Here is a 20,306-nt window from a genome sequence, read left to right as displayed (position 1 = left end):
GTTTTGGCCTGTGGTTTCAGGCATCTTGTCCAAAATGTCCAACCCAGTGTCCTGCAATAACTTTTGGGAGGTGGGGCTGCTAGTTTTTTCTTGGTCTCTTACCCTCAGCTGGCCTGGAACAGATCTGCCTGTCTAGTGCTGGGATTGAAAGCATGGGCCACCATCTCGGGCCTCATTTTGAGTTTTGTACCTAGTAAAAGATGGACCTGGATTTTTAGCTTTCTCCAGTGTGCTTGCTACATTTGTTGGAAACCAGCTACATATAATGCAGTTTGCAGATCCTGCCCTGTTGCTGTATTGGCTATTTTCACAAGTGCTCTTGTTTTGAAGCCAGAGATATTCAAGGTATTACAATGTCTGTTCCTTATTGCTCTCAATGCCTGACAATTCAGTTTCTTATTCCTGTACATTTTGGAAGTGTTTCCTTCTAATTTACTAGTAGAACAATGCTTATTTTTGTTGACGGTTTTGCTTCCATGTCAAGGATGTGTGGAATACTTGACATCCACAGAGCCCATTGGATCTCCGGGAAAAGGTTGATTAGCCACCATATGAGTGCTGGGAACTGATTCCAGGTCCTCCAAGAGCAGCCAGTGCTGTTAACTGCTGAGTCATCTCCAGCCCCTATCTTAAATCTTTGAAAGACTCATTGACAATTTTAGGAGTAGGCTTTTTGGTGTTTTTATGTCAAACCATCACAATTAGATTTCCTCTTTTCTAGTTAAGATCCCTTTTATTTCTTTTTGATTGCTCTAAGACTTGAAATAACTAGTGAAAAGAGGCATCTTTTTGTCCAAGGATTTCGTAGCTATTGGCGTATTATATGGCCTTTTGTTATTTTGAAATACTTCCCTTCTAGACTTCTGTTCAGAGTTTTTCATTTTTGAACCAGCTCCTGTTTTGGTTTTAAATTTATGAGTCTGTTTCTGATTCATTTTCCTTGATACCCTTGATTCATTTGCTGTTGTAAATACCAGGAGACTGGTCACTTGAGCCCAGTTTAGGGCCAACTTGTACAGCAGTGAGACCCTCCTTAACAAATGAGTCAATACAATATATGTAGAATGCAAGAAAAACAATATTTGAAATTTTCATTGATTCCCTATATGCAGTTAACCCTTCTGAATCTTTGTCCTTATAATTGTCATTGTCCTTAGTCTTAAAATTGTATAACTTAAAAGGAAATTTGAGGCACAAAAGCCATTGGTTGCCCTTTTATCAAAGCTGGCAAACACTTAAGAACAAGACAGTTGTGAAATTGTTTTGGAGCCCTATGGCCTGCAGTTCATTTATTTCCTTACTTTGTAGTGGCTCTTTTAATATATTTGCTTAGTTCATGCAGTCAGGCAATGCATTTTCCTTAGGAACTATTATAGTACTAACCTCTGCCAGGGAACACAGAAACATTTCCTCTATTCTCTGTCAGTAATGCACAAGATACCAAGAAAAATCAAAGGCAAGCTTACAATACAAGTTCTCTTTGGAGGGGCAATTTGAGATACGACCTGCAACTTATGCTTTTTTTGCAGGGGGTGGGCGTCTTTGAGGCAAGGGTCTGCCTGTAGCCCCAGCTGTCCTGGAAATCACTGTAGACTAGGCTGGCCTAGCAAGAACAATTCAAGTATAGGGGGAATACAGTTAGGCATTAAATCTACATGGGACAAATTTGGAGGATTTAGGGATGAATAGATGTGGAACAAATACAGTGGAAGATAAGGCTGAATGCTATATATTCACTACAATTTATGAGCAGTGGGGTTCAAATTTTGTGAAAGTTGATTTCTGGGAGATCCGTTTATGTGTAAGAGTGTTAATGCCTGCATGTGTGTAAGTGCACCTGTGTCATGCAGCCCACAGAGATCAGAAGAGAGCATCAGATCCCCTGGATCTGGAGTTAAGAACCATCGTTCACCACCGTGTGGGTGCTGGGATTTGAACCCAAGTCTTTAGTAAGAATAGCCAGTGCTCTCAACTGCTGAACCATCTCTTGGCCCTTAAGTTTTATTGTGTGTACATCTGGGGATAGACTCACAGGCTAGAAGAGGGTGTCAGACCCCCTGGAGCTGGAACTGATTAAAGGACTGTGCCACTGTACCTGGCTGGAGCTAGAGTTTAGTACACATTGGGTGGCATTTTTGCTAAACACAAGAGAAGACTTACCTTCATATACAAATAGTGACTGGGAAATTCTTTTATTTCTAAAATCACAAATACCAGTTAAGATACTGGTGAGCTTGATAAGAACTTGCCAGAGTCAGTAGGCTGAAGTGTTTGCTTCAGACTGGTTTTACAAGTTGAAGGCAGAGTTTGCATATATAGCTTCAGTAACTTTAACCAGCTGGAATTCTTTTGCCTCTGCCTTGTATCAGGCTTCCAGATAATCTTAAAATATTGTAGGCTCAAATCTACCATTTGTGCTTTCTAAAATTAGTTCTGTTGCCAGAAACTTAATATGCACTGCACTTGGTTTCCCAGTCAGGTGTCCTCTGAACTGATCGGCACACCTTACAAAATCTTGCTGCTTGCCCAGTGTCTGAACTTCTGGCTGTTTTCAATGACTTTCTCCAATTTCCCAAGTGGCCTTAGAACACTTGACTTTTTTTTTTTTTAGACTCAACATGCAAAAGGCTGGTCTCATTCTTGTCAACTACAACTTAGCAAGGACTGGGATTTTACAGGCATGAGCCACCATTCTGGGCCTAGAACCCTTGAATCTTGTCTACTTAGTTTCTTCATCTTCTGTCGGTCTCTTATCCCTTAGAGCCTCCTTCCCAACTGATCTACCAAAAGTTTAGTTCTAGATCTAAATATTTACAGCATAGTATGTAAAACTGGCCATGCTGCCCATGTGTCTGATCTTGGTTCACCCCACTTGAGGATACTTGGGTATCTACAATATCAGATGAAATCCAAGTCATGAATTTCTAGAAATATTACAGGCCATCTAGGGACAGTTAAAAAAAATGCCTTTTCAACATGAAAACCAGAATCTTTGGTCTCTTGTGAGAACTGAATTCTTTGTTTCCTTATTGCTAGGCCACTGCTCAGGTCTCAGAATACTATTTGGGCTCTCATAGTTATGCCAGAAAATAAGGGTTTGGGTTCATATAATGTGGTTGGCATCTTAAGTTTCCCATAAAGCTTGGTCCTTACCTCATGGTGCTCTTGGGAAATGGAAACTAGGAACTGGGGCATAGTTGGAGGAGGTAAGTCATTGGGGTGTGCCCTTCAAGAGCAGGTTGGGGATCTGGCTTTTCTCCCTTTTGTTGTCTGGTTGCCATGAGGTGAGTAGCTTTGCTTCCCATCATGCTGTCTAGCCAATAGCCTACAGCAATGGGGTCGAATGACTGTAGAACACTGAAGCCAGCCAAATTTTCTCATTTGTGATGATACAGCAAATATTTTGTCAGAGTGATGGAAAAGTGACAAAACTCAAGTACAGTACAATCCAACCTGTTTGAGAACCTTGGGTTGCTATAAATTATTATAGATGTTTTTAGAAGAGCAATGGAAATGGCATTTCAGAACACACAGAAAATGTGTTTGAAAATAAACATTAAGACTACATTCAGGGGCTAGAGAGGTAACTGGATAAAGGCACCACCAAATGTGATGATCTGAAGTTTGGTCCCCAGTACCCACGTGGTAGGAGAGAACCAACTCCCTCAGTTGTCCTCTGATCAACACATGTACACCAGGGAATGCACACACCTGCATAAAAGTTAAAGATGATCAAGTGGGATTATTTCCTCATGATAGAAGGATGGTTCAATATAGAAGACAAACATCAGTAAAGGATATATGATTATCTCAACAGGTGCAGAAAAATATAAACGTACCTCCATGAAAATACACTAAGCACACCTTCAGTCCCAGGACTTGGGAGGCAGAGGCAGGAGGATCTCTGAGTTCAAAGCCATCCTGGTCTACATAGTTTCAGGCCAGCTGGGGCTACAGGGAGACCCTGTCTCAAAAACACCAATAACCAGTGGCACAGAAAAATGAGAAATAAAACCTGCATATTCCAACTGATTTTCAACAAAGGTTATAAGAACATACATTGGAAATATCTACATCAGGATTTTGAGCAGGCAATTAAATTTGCAAATCTAGACTTCAAGGGAAGAGGTCTGAACTGTAGAAATAAGAATTGGGAGTCATTAGTATATGAAGGATAGCTTTAAAGCTGCAAGATTGATTTGATTTGTTAACTTTTTTTCTCCCCTGCTACTGGGGATTCAACTCAGGAACTCATGCATGCTGGTCAAGCATTCTACCACTTAGTTACATTCCCCAGTAAAGCTATTGGAATTTTGGGGGGAGGGGAAGTTTTGTTTTGAAATGCTTTTGCTCTGGACCGGTGTGCTGGGCTCAAGTGATTCTCCCATTCAGTCAAGTAGCTAGGGCTACAGGCATGCACAACAGCACTGATAAAGCCATTAGTAAGATCAAGAAGAAAGGGGAAGAAAAGGAAGTGAACCACAGGTTGAGGCCGGTGGCATTCCATGATTAAGACATTTTTTACTTAATTTCTAGACATTTTCTGTTAAGGGACAAAGTAGGGAGCAGAAATCTGTTGTCAAGTTCAAGCACTAGATTTGGAATAGAAACTACATAGAAAAGTCCTGGAGTGAGGTGAGCAGTAAAAAACAATTGAATGGGGGGGGGGGGCTGAAAATTGCCTTAGAGTTTAATGCAGAGCCTTCCTTGCACAGGAAGAAAACTGAAGGAGTTACTTTCTGATGACAGATTTGCAAAGTAATAAAGTGGCTTTCAGGAGAGATGAGGAATTTAACAAGCATAATAAGGGTTTTCATCAGACATTGCGGAACTTGGGAAAATGGAGTTGACCTTGAACAAAGCATAGGTTGGCCTTACAACAAAGTGTCAACTGAAGCTGAAAACTACGAATTTTAATGTGGTTAATGGCAAAGTTCTTCACTGTTCTACAGTGCTTATCAGCTAGGGAGCAGAAAACTGATAACCAAGTTAATCAACCTTAAAAATAAACTGCCCAGGAGGAGCAGAGCAAGGATGCGCAGGGGTATTGAGGATGCAGAAAAAGTATTGAAATAATTGGCCTTGGGATTCATGCTGGTTGCAGGGAGGAAAGTGTGCTAGAAAAGTGTTAGGTAAGGGCAAGCATCAAGTGTGCAATGGAAAGGTGTTGGTGAAAACTAAATGAATGGAGACCTTCCCTAATACACTTCAGAATGACCCATAGCATTCAACATTGGATTATTGATTTATCTTTCTCTATACCTAGAGTGTGAGCTCTTTGAAACAGACTGTCCTTTAAATTCTATATTCAGTGGATAGAACAGTATAATGAAGGCTGAAGTGATAGCTTGCTTAAGAATACTTGATGCAGTCAGGGATGGTGGTACATGCATTTAATCCCAACTCTTGGGAGGCAGAGGCAGATAAATCTTTGTAAGATCAAGGCCAACTTGGTCTACATAGTTCCAGGTCAGCTGGGGCTAAAGGGAGACCCGCTGCCCCCCCCCCCCAAAAAAAAAGAGTACTTGATACTCTTGTAAAGGATCCAGGTTTGGTTAACACAAATACCTGTAACTCCAGTTCCAGAGGATCTGATGCCTCTGAGGGCATTGTATGACACCAGTGCACTTACACACATGCACACACTGATGCACAAAATAAAAATAAAAACTTTTTTTTCAAAAAGAATTGTAGCCTAGAGGTGGCTTAGGGGTTAAGAGCACTGGCTGCTCTTGCAGAGGAACTGTGGGTTCAATTCCCAGTACCCACATGGTGGTTCACAACCATCTTTAACTCCAGTTCCAGGGGATCTGACATCCTCTTCTGGCCTCCATGCACATGGTACACTTACATGCAGGCAAAACACTTGCACGCATAAAAAATAATTTTTTAAGAAAAGAATTGTAGCATAACTTGAAAGTCTTCATCAGTGATGAAATTCAGAAATCTGAATTAAAAGGTACCCAAATATTTCTTATTATTAATGCAGAAAACTTTAATGTATTTAGTACCTATCCTCTCACTGTTGTAATGAAATTTACCACAAATCAATGACAATACCCAAACCATGGTTTTGTATAGATATTTTATTTGACCTATGTTTTTTGTTATTGCTAGTGTTTATATTGTAATAACTGAAGACCGGTTCATTCAGTCATATGTGTGTATTGCATTTCAAATAAAAAATGAATGCATAAACATAGCTCAGAGAACCAGCAAGATGGCACAGCAGGTAAAGCACCTGCTGCCAAGCCTTACAATCCATGTTCAAGCCCCAAAACCCACATGGTAAAAGGAAGAAAAAAATTTCCACAAGTTGTCTTATGGTTCCCACACTTGTGACCTGTCACACAGATGTGTATACACACACAATAAATGTAATTTTAATTTCTTAAGAAAACCATTGCTTAACATTTGATCATATCTCCAGAAATGTCAGAACAGTTTTGAAGTTTGTAGATTTACCTCCAACATATGCTCTTTTGGGGAGGATGAGGTGGAGTGGGAGTGGTGACACAGGATTTCGTGTAACCCAGGTTGGGCAAACTGTGTAGCTGAGGTTGTTAGCCTTGCTTTCTTTAAGGATGTTATTTGCTTTAAATTTGATCTATTTTTTTGGCTAGTAAGTCATACTGATGGGTTAACTATGTGATGATTCAGAAATATACAAAGGTTTGCACTCTTCTTTTTCTTTTTGGTCTTTTTGAGACAGGGTCTCCCTATAACCCCAGCTGTCCTGGAACTCACTATGTAGACCAGGCTGGCTTTGAACTCACAGAGATCTGCCTGCCTCTGCCTCCCGAGTGCTGGGATTAAAAGCACTGTATTGAATAGTTAGCATGTATAGATGCTGTCCTAGACATCTTTAAAGACAGTGAATTAAGTAGACAAGATTTCCTAGGCCTGGAAAGACAGTTCGGTGTTTAAGAGCACTTACTGCTTTTCCAAAGGACCCAAGTTCGATGCATCCTTGTAGGGCAGTTCAGAACAACCTGTAACCCCAGCTTCAGGGAATGCCACACCCTGTTCTGGCCTCAGGGGGAAACACACACACACATGTAAAGAAGTCCTACCCTTGTGGAACTTCCATTTTAGGAGGAAAACATAACAAAGCACAAAGTATATTACTAAATGAGAAGTGTTTTTTAAAAAAAATAGAGTATGCCTGTTGGGGTGCATTTGAAGAGGCCAGTATTAGTGCTACTTTTAGAAATATAGAGTTTGGGGAATTATAGGTTCTCATGCATGCTAACTATATGTTCAACCATTGGCCTACACCTACAGCCATATTATTGCCATTTTAAATGGGGTTAACAGGATAGACTTCATGAGAAGTTGAGATTAATTAAGCAAAGATTTGTAAAGTTTAAAAGATTGAACTATGCGTATTTGGGAAAGGGGCATTTCTGTGGCAGTGACCTGGAGAGAGGAGCATGCATGGTGAGGGGAGAGAAGAAACAGGATATGCTGATCATAATGAGCCCTATGGGTCACTGAACACTTAGAGCAAAATGGGAACCATTGTGAAAGAAAACAGACACCCCAAATATGACTCGTGCACATCCCAGGGCTCAGATTGTGGCTTCTTAATGTCTTTTATTATTTGAAGAAACCAGAGCTCACTGAGAAAATGACTGATTACAGATCTGAAGCAAGGAATGTATAATATGGGCTTGGTACGTCTTGTGGGAGATTCCAAGAAAGCAAAATTGCTAGGACTGTGTTAAAAGAACTCAGAAGCTAATTTGGAGAATTTCCCACTAACTAAAGATGGGAAAGTTTCCAACTTGATTGGATTATCACAGGAGATTATTACAGACACTTCTGGGTGTGTCTGTAAGCGGATTTCTAGAGAGATTAACTAATATGGTAATACCAACCCTGAATGTAGTAAGTTGGGGAACTGGATGCAATAAAGGTGGGAACTAGAAAGCCCTAAGTGCAGGCTTTCTGACTCTCTGCTTCCTGCCACGTGGTTAGGAAATTGGCTCCACCCTTCTGCCATGATGGACTGAATCCATGAGCCAAAACAAATCTTTCCTGCTTTAAATTGTTTCTCTCAGACAAAATGAGCTAACACAGAAAATTGATGCCAGAGAAGAGGGGTGGTTGCAGTGACCATTCCCATACATGGTTTAGAAGCCTTTGAAACTATTTGTGGGAATGATTTGGGAAAGGCTAGCTAGAGAAGTTCTAGCATGCTGCAGGTAGAGCTTAATGTGATTCTACTGAGAGTTCAGAAGACCAGAATGCTTATAGGAATTGGACAGAAAAGACTGCTCATGAAGCTTCAGATAAGGATGAGGAGTCTTTGGAAATGGGACTAGAGGCTAGTCATGTAATACTGTGGCAAAAAACTTCTCTACATTTTTTGATCAATATTAATCCTCAATATTAATGGTCTCAACTCCCCAGCAAAAAGACACAGACTAACTGACTGGATTAGAAAATAGGATCCATCAGGGTCTGGAGCAGTTGGCAGATGGCTCAGCAGTTAAGAACATTGGTTGTTCTTGCAGAAGACCCAGGTTTGAATTCCAGCACCCACATGGCAGCTAACAGCTGTCCATAACTCCAGTCCCAGGGGATCCAACAGCCTCTTCTTACCACGGGCATTGCACGACACAAGTGCACTTACCTACATGCAGGCAATACACACATACACATAAAATAAATTTTTTTTTTTAAGTTTAAGGGGCTGGAGAGATGGCTCAGCAGTTAAGAACACTAGTTGTTCTTGCAGAAGACCTGGGCTCAAATCCCAGCACCCACATGGCAGCTAACAACTGTCCGTAACTCCAGTTCCAGGGGATCCAACAGCCTTTTCTATGCTCCACAGATATTGCATGACACGGATGCACTTACCTACATGCAGGCAATACATGCGTGCTCATAAAATTAAAAAAATATATTTTTTTTAAAGTTTGAAAAAAGAGAAAATAGGATCCATCAATTTTCTGCCTCCAAGAAACTCACCTCACCAACAATGACCAACACCACCTTAGGGTAAAAAACTGGAAAAAGATTTTCCAAGCAAATGGAACTAAGAAACAAGCAGGTGTAGCTGTTCTAATATCTGACAAAGTAGACTTCAAACTGAAACTAGTCAGAAGAGAGAAAGAAGGTCACTTCATACTCATTAAAGAAAAATACACTGAGAAGTAATTACAATCCTAAACATGTATGTACCTTCCGTAGGGTCTTCCAATTTCATTTAAAAAGGGGGGGAGGGGAGAGAACTGGATAGATGGCTCAGCAGTTAAGAGCACTGGCTACTCTTGCAGAAGACCCAGGTTTGAATCCCACCCAGCACCCACATAGCAACTAACTACTGTCCCTAACTCCAGTTCCAGGGCATCCAATGCCCTCTTCTGACCTTTGTGGGCATTGCACGACACTGGTGGACTTACATATATGTAGGCAACACATTCATACACATAAAAAACAGAATTTTTTTCAATTCATTAGCAATAAAATTTTACATTAACTCCAACACAGTGATAGTGGGTGACTTCAATACCCCACTGTCAGCAATAAGTCAACCAGGCAAAAACTAGACAAATGCTAGAGTTAAATGACACTATATATCAAATGGACTTTACAGACATCTACGGAACATTCCATTCAAACACCAAAGAATACACTTTATTCTCAGTAGCCAAGGGAAATTTCTCCAAAATTGACCACATATTAGAAGACAAAGCAAGTGTCCACAATTTTCTGAAGATTGAAAATCATCTTGCATCCTATCCAACTACAAAGGACTAAAGCTAGATAGCAACAAAAATAGTGGGAAAAGTACACAAATTCATGGAAGCTAAACAACCCATTGCTGAACAAAAGTTGGATCACAGGAGAAATCAAGAAGGAAAACAAAAATTTCCTAGAACTGAATGAAAATGAAGACGCAACATACCAAAACCTTTGGGACACAATGAAGGCAGTCCTAAGAGGGAAATTTATAGCATTAAGTGCCTACACCAGAAAACTAGAAACATCTCATATAAATAAATTAATAGTGCACCTGAAAGCCTTGGAAAACCAAGAACAAACACCTAAAGAGTCAGTGGGAAGAGATAAAATCAAGGATGAGATTAATGAAATAGAAATGAAGAAAACTATACAAAGAATCAGTGAAGAGTTGGTTCTTTGAAAATATTAATAAGATTAAGAATCTAGTAGCCACCAGATGTGGTTGTATATGCCTTTAATCCCAGCACTTGGGAGGCAGAGGCAGGCTGAACTCTGTGAGTTCCAGGCCAGATCCCCCAAACAATTAGCCAAATTAACCAAAGGAAAGAGAGGACCCAAATAAACTCAAAGACGAAAAGGGAAACATTACAACAGACCCAGAGGAAATTCGGGAAATGATAAAGAGTTAAAAATCTGTATACCGTTAAACTAGAAAATCTTAAATGGATAAATTTCTAGATGTGTATGGCCTACCAAAATTAAATAAAAATGACATAAATACTCTAAACAGACCCATAAAAACCAATGATAGAGTAGTTTAAAAAATCTCCCAACTTGGAGATGAAGAGATGACCCAGCAGATAAGAGCACTGGCCACTCTTGCAGAGGACCCAAATTCAATTCCCAGAACTCACATGGCAGCTACCAACCATCTGTAACTCTGGTTCCTGGGGATTCCAGTGCCCTCCTCTGACCCCTGCAGGCACTGCATGACATGGGTGACCTTACACACAATACACTCATACACATAAAAATAGTAAATAAAATACATGTTTTTTTAAATCTCCCAAGTAAAAAGAGCCTGGGACCAGAGGGATATAGTGCAGAATTCTACCAAACCTTCAAAGAAGAATTAATACCAATACTCCTCAAATTATCCTGTAAAATACAAAATGAAGGAACACTCCCAAATTCCTTCTATGAAGCCAGCGTTACTCTAATACCCAAACCAGACAAAGATCTAACAACAACAACAAAGAAAATTATAAACTAATCTTTCTGATGAACATAGATGCAAAAAGTATAAAATACTTGCAAACAATGTAAGAACACATCAAAAAGATCATCCACCATGATCAAATTGGCTTCGTCCCAGAGATGCAGGGATGGGTCAACATATGTAAATTAATAAATGTAATCCACCATATAAACAGACTCAAGGACAGAAACTACATGATCGTCTCATTAGATGCAGAAAAGGCCTTTGACAAAATCCAACATCGATTCATGACAAAAATCAAAGGGAACCAATACCACAAGCACACAGCCAACATCATACTAAATGGAAAAAAGATGAAAGCATTCCCCTTAAACCCAGGAGCAAGACAAAGATGTCCACTCTCTCCATTCCTGTTCAATATAGTACTTGAAGTTTTAGCTAGAGCAATAAGACAAACGAAGGAGATAAAGGGGTTACAAATTGGAAAGGAGAAAGTCAAAGTATCTTTATTTGCAGATGATATGATTCAATACATAAGAGATCCTAAAGACTCCACCAGAAAACTCTGAGAGCAGATAAATACATTCAGCAAAGGAGAAAGATATAAAACTAACACCCCCAAATCAGTAGCCTTTCTATACACCACCAACAAACATAATGAGAAAGAAATCCAGGAAATTATCCCATTTACAATAGCCTCAAAATTCATAAAATATCTTGGAACAAATCTAATAAAGTGAAAAAAACTTGTACAATAAAACTTTAAGACACTGAAAAAATTGAAGAAGGTACCAGAAGATAGAAAGTCTTCCTATGCTCATGGATCAGTAGGATTAACTGTGAAAATGGCCATCCTATCAGAAGCAGTTTACAAATTCAATATAACCATCAAAATTCCAACACATTTCTTTACAGAAATTGAAAAAAGAATCTCAAATTCGTATCGAAACACAACCCAGGATAGCCAATATAATCCTGAACAATAAAAGAACTGCTGGAGGCATTACCATTCCTGATCTCAAATCATACTACAGAGCTATAGTAATAAAAGCAGTATGGTACTGGCATAAAAACAGACAAATTGGGCAGTGGAATAGAATTGAGGACTTGGATTTAAATCCACACATTTACAGCCCCCTGATTTTTGACAAAGGAGCCAAAAAATACACATTGGAGAAAAGATAGCATGTTCAAAAAATAGTGTTGGTCAAACTGGATAAGGGCATGTAGAAGAATGAAACTAGATTCCTGTCTCTCATCCTGCATAAAACTCAACTCCAAATGGATCAAGGACCCTGAATCAGACAGGAAAAAGTAGGGAATATATTGGAACTCATAGGCACAATAAAGGACTTTCTGAACAGGATTCCTCTAGTGTAAGCATTAGGTCCAACATTTGACAAAAATGAACCACGGATAAGGGCATGTAGAAGAATGAAACTAGATTCCTGTCTCTCATCCTGCATAAAACTCAACTCCAAATGGATCAAGGACCCTGAATCAGACAGGAAAAAGTAGGGAATATATTGGAACTCATAGGCACAATAAAGGACTTTCTGAACAGGATTCCTCTAGTGTAAGCATTAGGTCCAACATTTGACAAAAATGAACCACATGGCTCTCTGCTCCTCCCCGTTCTAGAGACAGCCGCATCTTCTAGCGCAGTGCCAGCCTAGTCCCTGAGACACCATGGTGAAGGTCGGAGTGAACGGATTTGGCCGTATCGGGCGCCTGGTTACCAGGGCTGCCTTCACCTCTGGCAAAGTGGATATTGTTGCAATCAATGACCCTTTCATTGACCTCAACTACATGGTCTACATGTTCCAGTATGATTCCACCCATGGCAAGTTCAATGGTACAGTTAAGGCTGAGAATGGGAAACTTGTCATCAATGGGAAGGCCATCTCCATCTTCCAGGAGCGAGATCCCGCCAATATCAAATGGGGTGATGCTGGTGCTGAGTATGTTGTGGAGTCTACTGGGGTCTTCACTACCATGGAGAAGGCTGGGGCCCACTTGAAGGGTGGAGCCAAAAGGGTCATCATCTCTGCCCCTTCTGCTGATGCCCCCATGTTTGTGATGGGTGTGAACCATGAGAAATATGACAACTCCCTCAAGATTGTCAGCAACGCCTCCAGCACCACCAACTGCTTAGCCCCCCTGGCCAAGGTTATCCATGACAACTTCGGCATTGTTGAGGGACTCATGACCACAGTTCATGCCATCACAGCTACCCAGAAGACTGTGGACGGCCCCTCTGGGAAACTATGGCGTGATGGACGTGGGGCTGCCCAGAACATCATCCCTGCATCCACTGGGGCTGCCAAGGCTGTGGGCAAGGTCATCCCAGAACTGAATGGGAAACTCACTGGCATGGCCTTCCGTGTTCCTACACCCAATGTGTCTGTCGTGGATCTGACCTGCCGCCTGGAGAAAGCTGCTAAGTATGATGACATCAAGAAGGTGGTGAAGCAGGCATCCGAGGGCCCCCTAAAGGGCATCCTGGGCTATACTGAGGACCAGGTCGTCTCCTGCGACTTCAACAGTGATACCCACTCTTCTACTTTTGATGCTGGAGCTGGCATTGCCCTCAACGACCACTTTGTCAAGCTCATTTCCTGGTATGACAACGAATTTGGCTACAGCAACAGGGTGGTGGACCTCATGGTCCACATGGCCTCCAAGGAGTAAGAAGCCCTAACAACCCCGGACCCCAGCAAGAGAATACCCGATATCCTGCATCAGATAGAGAGGAAGTAGGGAATACACTGGAACTTATAGGCACAGGAAAAGACTTCCTGAACAGGACTCCTATGGTGCAGTCATTCCCCAAAAAAAAAAAAAAAATGAACCACATGAAACTAAAAAGCTTCTGTACATCAAAGGACACCATCATTCAAGTGAAAAAAAAAAAAAACCTATAGAATGGGGAAAAAAGTCTTTACTAGCTATATCTTCAACAGAGAGTATCTAGAATATACAAAGAACTCAAGAAACTAAACATCCAAAAACAAAAAAATAAAAAAACAGACAACCAACCCCAATTAAAAAGTAGGACAAGGAGCTAAACGGAGTTCTTTAAAGGTGAAACACAAATAGCTGAGAAATACTTTTAAAAATGTTCAATATCTTTAATCATCAGAGAAATGCAGATTAAAATTACTTTGAGATTTCATCTTATCTCTCTCAGAATGGCAAAAATAACAAAAAACAACAAATGCTATCAAGGATGTGGAGAAAGGGGAGACTCTTATCCAATGCTTATTGGAGTGCAAACTGGTGTAGCCACTATGGAAATCAACATGGAGAGTCCTCAAAAAGCTGAAAATTGACCTACCATATGACCCAGGCATAACACCCTTGGGCATATAGCCAAAAGACTCTATTGGCTATCACAGAAATACCTGTTCATGCATCTTCATTGCTGCATTTTCATGACAGCCAGAAGTTGGAAACAGCCTAAATGTCCATCAACTGATGAATGAATGATGAAAATGTGGTACATATACAGAATGGACTATTATTCGGCTCTTAAAAAAACTAAATTATGAAATTAGCAGATAAATGGATGGAATTGGGAACAATCATCCTTACTCAGAAAGACAAACATCGCATGTTCTCTCTCATCACTGGATGCTAGCTTTGAAATTTTAGATATGCGTGTTCCAATTTGAAAATTCAGAGAGGTCAAGAAACTAATAAATGGAGTAGGGAATGGGAGGGCAGGGCAGAGGAAGAAGTACAGGGAGGAGTGATAATACTTTAGCCTTTAGATAAAGCCATATGGAACCCTACCACTAATAGAGGCTTCTTAAAGTATATATGTATACATTGAGCCGGGCGTGGTGGTGCATGCCTTTAATCCCAGCCCTTGGGAGGCAGAGGCAGGTGGATCTCTGTGAGATTGAGGCCAGCCTGGTTTATGTAGTAAGTTCCAGGCCAGGTGGGGCTGCTGTCTCAAAAAGACAAAAATAATAATAGAGTATATACATACACATCATAAAAGGGATTAAAAGTACTTATCCTACAACTGGGGGACATTGCCCTTTCTAGACATCAAAGGCTAATGAAAAAAAAAAAAAACCTCAATGCCAGAAATGGACTTTTTCTCTAGAAGCTGTTGACCAAGGATCTCATAGACCCTCAAACTATACTGGTCATTGCCCCTGCTCTTGTTTATCCACCAGAACTGGATGGTGAGGCCCTATTGCTGAAGACACTACATACATGAGTTGTAGAATGAACAAGGAGAAATCGAGCTGATGCTGAATTCCGGACTTCATCTCTACTGGCTAGTGTTCATAATGCTGGAAGGTGCTGTGCATGCTACTGGAAGGAAAAAATAAAAATCATCCTTACCCAGTGGTGAATCCTGTAAACTAAAATAACAGCTGGCAGGGCTGGAGAGATAGCTCAGTGGTTAAGAACACTGACTGTTCTTGCAGAAGACCCAGGTTTGAATCCCAGCACCCACATGGCAGCTAACAACTGTCCCTAACTCCAGTTCCAGGGGATCCGACAGCCTCTTCTGTCCTCTGCGGGCATTGCATGACACAGGTGCACTTACCTACATGCAGGCAATACTCACATTCACATAAAAACAAAACTGGCTTGGAAAGATATACCCACCAATGCAATAATGGCACAAATATTATGGGAGTAATCAACCAGTCTTTAACTGGATTAAAGGTCTACTTTCTAGAATGAAGCCCATACCCAACATTGATAACAGGTTAAGAACCTGCGGCTAGACAGATCACAGGACATAGGGGAAAACCTAATACTAATTTTCTACTAAGTAGTTATATTAAAGGAACTCTTAATGACTCTTTGTTATACCCATAGATAGATGCATCTTTCTCAACTCTCACCAGAGAAGTTTCCTTATGAAACAAATGGTGATTAACACAGAAACCCACAACTGGCCAACATGCAGAGAACAAGAGACTACAGAGTGCTTATCCCTGAATAGGACATCTATATCAAACTTCTGCCTCCTAAGGTTCGGGATCATTGCAGAAGGAGAGGCAGAAAGATTGTAAGAACCAGAGGTGGTGGATGACCACAAGGATACTTAGTTTCTCCAGACAACTGGTCAGTGACTTACATGAATTCACAGTAACAGTGATAGCATGCACAAGCCCCATGCAAGCTCAAACCAGGAAAAAAAATCACAGTATAGAGATAAGAAGCACTAAATCCAGTTAAGGAAATTATGACAATTGATGGCAACTGGCAGGGGGAAAGAGAGTCTCTTTCAAGCATGGGACTCTTGGTAGGTTAACCAGGCTGTAGTGGATGGACCCACATTAAGGACATTTGGAGACAAAAATTAGACTCTCTTGGCCTTATCATACATACTTTATTATTATAATAGAGTACAGTAAATTGGATGGAAGCAATAAGGAGAGGTGTGGATAGGAGAGGAGATCTAAATACCACTAAAATATATTTATGAAAAAATATTGTATCGTGCCAGGTGTGGTGGTGCATGCCTTTAGTCTCAGCACTCAGAAGGCAGAGGCAGGTGGATCTCTGTGAGTTCAAGGCCAGCCTGGTCTACATATCAAGTTCCAGGTCAGCTGGGGCTGCAAGGAGACCCTGTCTCAAAAAGACCGAAATAAAATTAAATTTTTTTATTGATTTATTTTTAATTTATGTGTATGAGCGTTTTGCCTACACACATGTAAGTGAGCTCATATCAGGCACATACTTAAAATTTTTGCAGTAAAATATCTTAATGTTTCCAGATCGCTTTTGTTTTTTAATTTCAGGCTGGCAAAATGGATAAAAGTGCATGCCACCAAACCTGAGAACCTGAGTTCAATCCCTGGGACTCACATGATGGAAGGAAAGGATCAACTACTGCAAGCTGTCCTGTGACATCCACAGGTACACACACAGACACAGACACAGACACACACACACACAATAAATAAATATTAAAATTTTTTAAAGTTTATTTCATTTCTAAAACTTAAAAGATGCTTTGTTTCTTCACAATTTCACTTTATTGTATTTAAAGTACTATAATAGTACAGCTTCCTGCTGTTACAATGTGTCCTAGTTGTTCTTCATTGCTGTGACAAGATACTCTGACCACTACCAACTTGGGGAGGAAAGGGTTTATTTAGCTTACATATCCTGGGTCACAGTTCATTCGGGAGCCCAAGGTAGGAACTCAGGGACAGGAACCTGGAGGCAGGAGCTGGAGCACAGGCCATGGAGGAACTCTGCTTATTGGCTTGCTCCCCTGGCCCCTGCTCAGCCTGCTTTCTTATGCAACACAGGCCCACCTGCCCAGGGGTGGCACCACCCACAGTGGGCTGGGCCCTCCCACATCACTTATCAAGAAGATGCCCCTCAGACATGGCCACAGGCCAGTCCAATAGCGGCAATTCCCCGATTGAGGCTCCCTCAACCCAGGTGTGTCAAGTTGACACTAAAGCTATCCAGCACACAATGCATAGCTTATTTGTACATATTAATATATAATGTCCTCACAGATCCTATGTTCTGGTTTGTGTTCTTATTATCTCTGCCTCCTCTCTGCCATGAGGTGAGCTACTTTGCTCCACTACATGTTCCTCACCATGATGTTCTTCCCCCACATGTGGGCTTAGAAGCAATGGAGACAAGTAGCTGTGGTCTGAAAACTCTGAAACCATGAACCAAAATAAATCTCCATTCCTTTTAGGTTGGTTCTATCAGGTATATTTTCATAGAGATAAAAAGTGGCCTACACAGAAAATTGGTACCAGGAGTGGGGCCATTGCTGTAACTATACCTGATTTATTTCAGCTCACAGTTTCAGAGGTTGTGAGAGTAGGACTACACTGTTGCTTTTCTTTGCTTTTTCTCTTGCTTTTGTTCCATCTGAACCATTAGACCAGTAGACAGCACCACCTACATTCAGTATGGATGTTTCTGGCTTAGTTGCTGTCTCACATGTCAATCATCTGAAAATCCCCTCACATATTCACCCAGAATTACACTCTACTAATCTAGGAATCTTTCATTTCAGTCAAGTTTACAGTCAAGATTAACAATCACACAAATCCTTGTTTTGATATGCAAACACATTTTCTTAAAGTATCTTTGTCAGGCATGGTGAGGGTAGGCCTTTAATCCCAGCACTCAGAAGCAGAGGCAAAAGGATCTTTGTGAGGTGGAGGCCAGTCTGGTCTACATAGTGAGTTCCAAGCCAGCTGGGGCTACAAGAGACCATGTCTCATTATATATCTCTGTGTGTGTGTGTGTGTGTGTGTGTGTGTGTGTGTGTATTCCAAATAAAGACAAAAAGCTCATAATTCCACTTAATATAATTATTCTATGTGCAATAAAAATTCACTAATATTTACTCAGTGTCTCCATAATTTCTTCTTTTTTGGTCTTTTTGAGACAGGGTCTCCTGTAGCTCCAGCTGGCCTGGAACTCACTATGTGGACCAGGCCGGCCTTGAACTCACAGAGATCCACCTGCCTCTGCTTCCCAAGTGCTGGGACTAAAGGCATATGCCACCATACCTGGCCCTCAATAGTTTCTTAACTGCTCAAAAATATAAGTTTAAACTCTCCCCAGAGACTCAACACCAACTCCTGTGAAGCCCCAGGAGAATCAGGAGTTCATGGTCATCCTGAACTACAGGGTAAGTTCAAGACCAGCCAGGGCTATATGAGACCCTGTTTCAAATAAAAAACAAAGAAACTCTGCTTAAACTTGTGTATTAGAATATGTGTGTGCACAGAAGAGATACATGCAGTAAGCACACCTGCCATTTCCTCCTGCTCCATTCCTTTAAAGTGGCCATGATACCTCATGAACACAGGATTCCAGTGAACTCAAGATACTGGAGTTCGGCGAGACTCAAATGAGTAGTACAAGGTGAGTGTTCTCAGTCCAAATTAACAAAGTAATGCCAGGTTTTCCAGTGAGAACCAGAACTTGCTTTGAAGACAAAAAAAGGGCAATGGCATTCTAAGAACTGTCTATGACCACAGAACATTGTGTCCTATCTTTTTGCTGAAAATAATGACATGGAAGGGGCAGGAAAGATAAGTCAACTCCTAATTTCCATTCCATCCTTCCTTTTTCATCATTAAGTCAAAGACAGAGCATGCTGGCAGAATGTACCTTTAACAAGAAGTGAAAGAAAGGTATGGTGGTGTGCACCTTTAATCCCAGCACTCAGGAGGTAGAGGCAAGGGACTCTGTGAGTTCCTGGCCAACCTGGTCTAAATAGTGGGTTCCAGGTCAGCCAGAGCAAAACAGTGAGGGTCCCCCCCCCCAGTGAAAAAAGTTGGCTTGAACATTTTGTGCATTCTAAGAGGACAAAATGTATGTATGTATACCAGTTACTAAATACAAATTGTATAATTTGGGGTGTTCTTCATATGAATTACATTACAAATTTTAAAACGTTTTATTCATTATCTCGTGTGTGTGTGTGTGTGTGTGTGTGTGTGTGTGTGCGTGTGCCTGTATGTATGTGTGTATGTGTTTGGGTACATCTGTGCCATAACACGTATGGAGGTCAAAGAACTTGCAAGGAGTAGGTTCTCTCTACCATGTGGCTCTCAGGGATAGAACTCTGGTAGTCAGGTTTGGTGGCATTCGTCTTCTGTTCACTGAGCCATCTCACTAGCCGTAAAAGTTCTTATATTTGCATTTAAAGTTAGCCCAGCCTACATATGCATTTTTGTATCACACCCTGAGAAGTCTTTAGCTCATGCCCTGAGAAGTCTGTAGCTGACTCACTTTGTCAGTCCATTTTCTAGCAAGAATGAACTAAATTTTAAGTGCTGTCAAGTTATTTTCTTATTTAAATCATTTATGAGACTTGAGAAGACTTTACCTTAAGGTTATATTTTGTGTGATGTATATATGTAGTGTGTGTGTGTGTGTGTGTGTGTGTGTGCACACATGGTGCATGCACCTGAATGTATGAGTCCACATATCTGTGCATGCACATGCAGAGGCCACAGAAGGGCATCAAATGTCTTCTACTGTTCTCTGCATTATTGCCTTGAGACAGAGCTGTAACTAAACCAAAAGCTCAAAAAGCTCAGGCTGGCTGACCAGGGAGTTCTTGGGATTCACCTGTCTTCCCCTCCAATGATGTGATCACGTACAGCCATGCTCTGCTTTCTACTTGGGTGCAGATTCCAACTCAGGTCCTCATGCTCGCAGAGCAAGTACAATTATCTCTCTAGCCAAAACTTAGTACATGGGTATTTGAGAAGAGAGAGTGTTCTGAAATGCAGTCTCCATTCTGCATGCCCTACATTGCCCCTGGACATGGAGTGCAATACTGAACTCATACCAAGGAAGAGGCTCCTACCATGACCAGGAGTATAATGAAAGCTCAAAGCACAGGAAAACAACTTTTGTGAGA

At 41.0% G+C, this 20,306-nt stretch overlaps 1 protein-coding gene across 1 annotated transcript; it reads left to right on the top strand.

Moving 5' to 3' along the window:
• Positions 1-12,521: 12,521 nt before the first annotated feature.
• Positions 12,522-13,613, top strand: LOC103732150 (glyceraldehyde-3-phosphate dehydrogenase-like). The gene has a single exon (XM_008830676.3). It carries the CDS (start codon positions 12,602-12,604, stop codon positions 13,601-13,603), a length of 1,002 nt encoding a protein of 333 aa, XP_008828898.1. The 5' UTR covers positions 12,522-12,601; the 3' UTR covers positions 13,604-13,613.
• The last annotated feature ends 6,693 nt before the right edge of the window (positions 13,614-20,306 follow it).

The sequence above is a fragment of the Nannospalax galili genome, unplaced genomic scaffold, assembly GCF_000622305.1.
Source record: "Nannospalax galili isolate Female #2095 unplaced genomic scaffold, S.galili_v1.0 scaffold195, whole genome shotgun sequence".
Taxonomy (NCBI): Eukaryota; Metazoa; Chordata; class Mammalia; order Rodentia; family Spalacidae; genus Nannospalax; species Nannospalax galili.
The sequence above is the reverse complement of the archived record's forward strand: the minus strand, read 5'-3'. Positions and strand labels throughout refer to the sequence as shown.

Coding starts and splice junctions, on each gene's coding strand:
- LOC103732150 (XM_008830676.3), top strand. CDS start 12,602: ATGGTGAAGGTCGGAGTGAACGGATTTGGCCGTATCGGGCGCCTGGTT.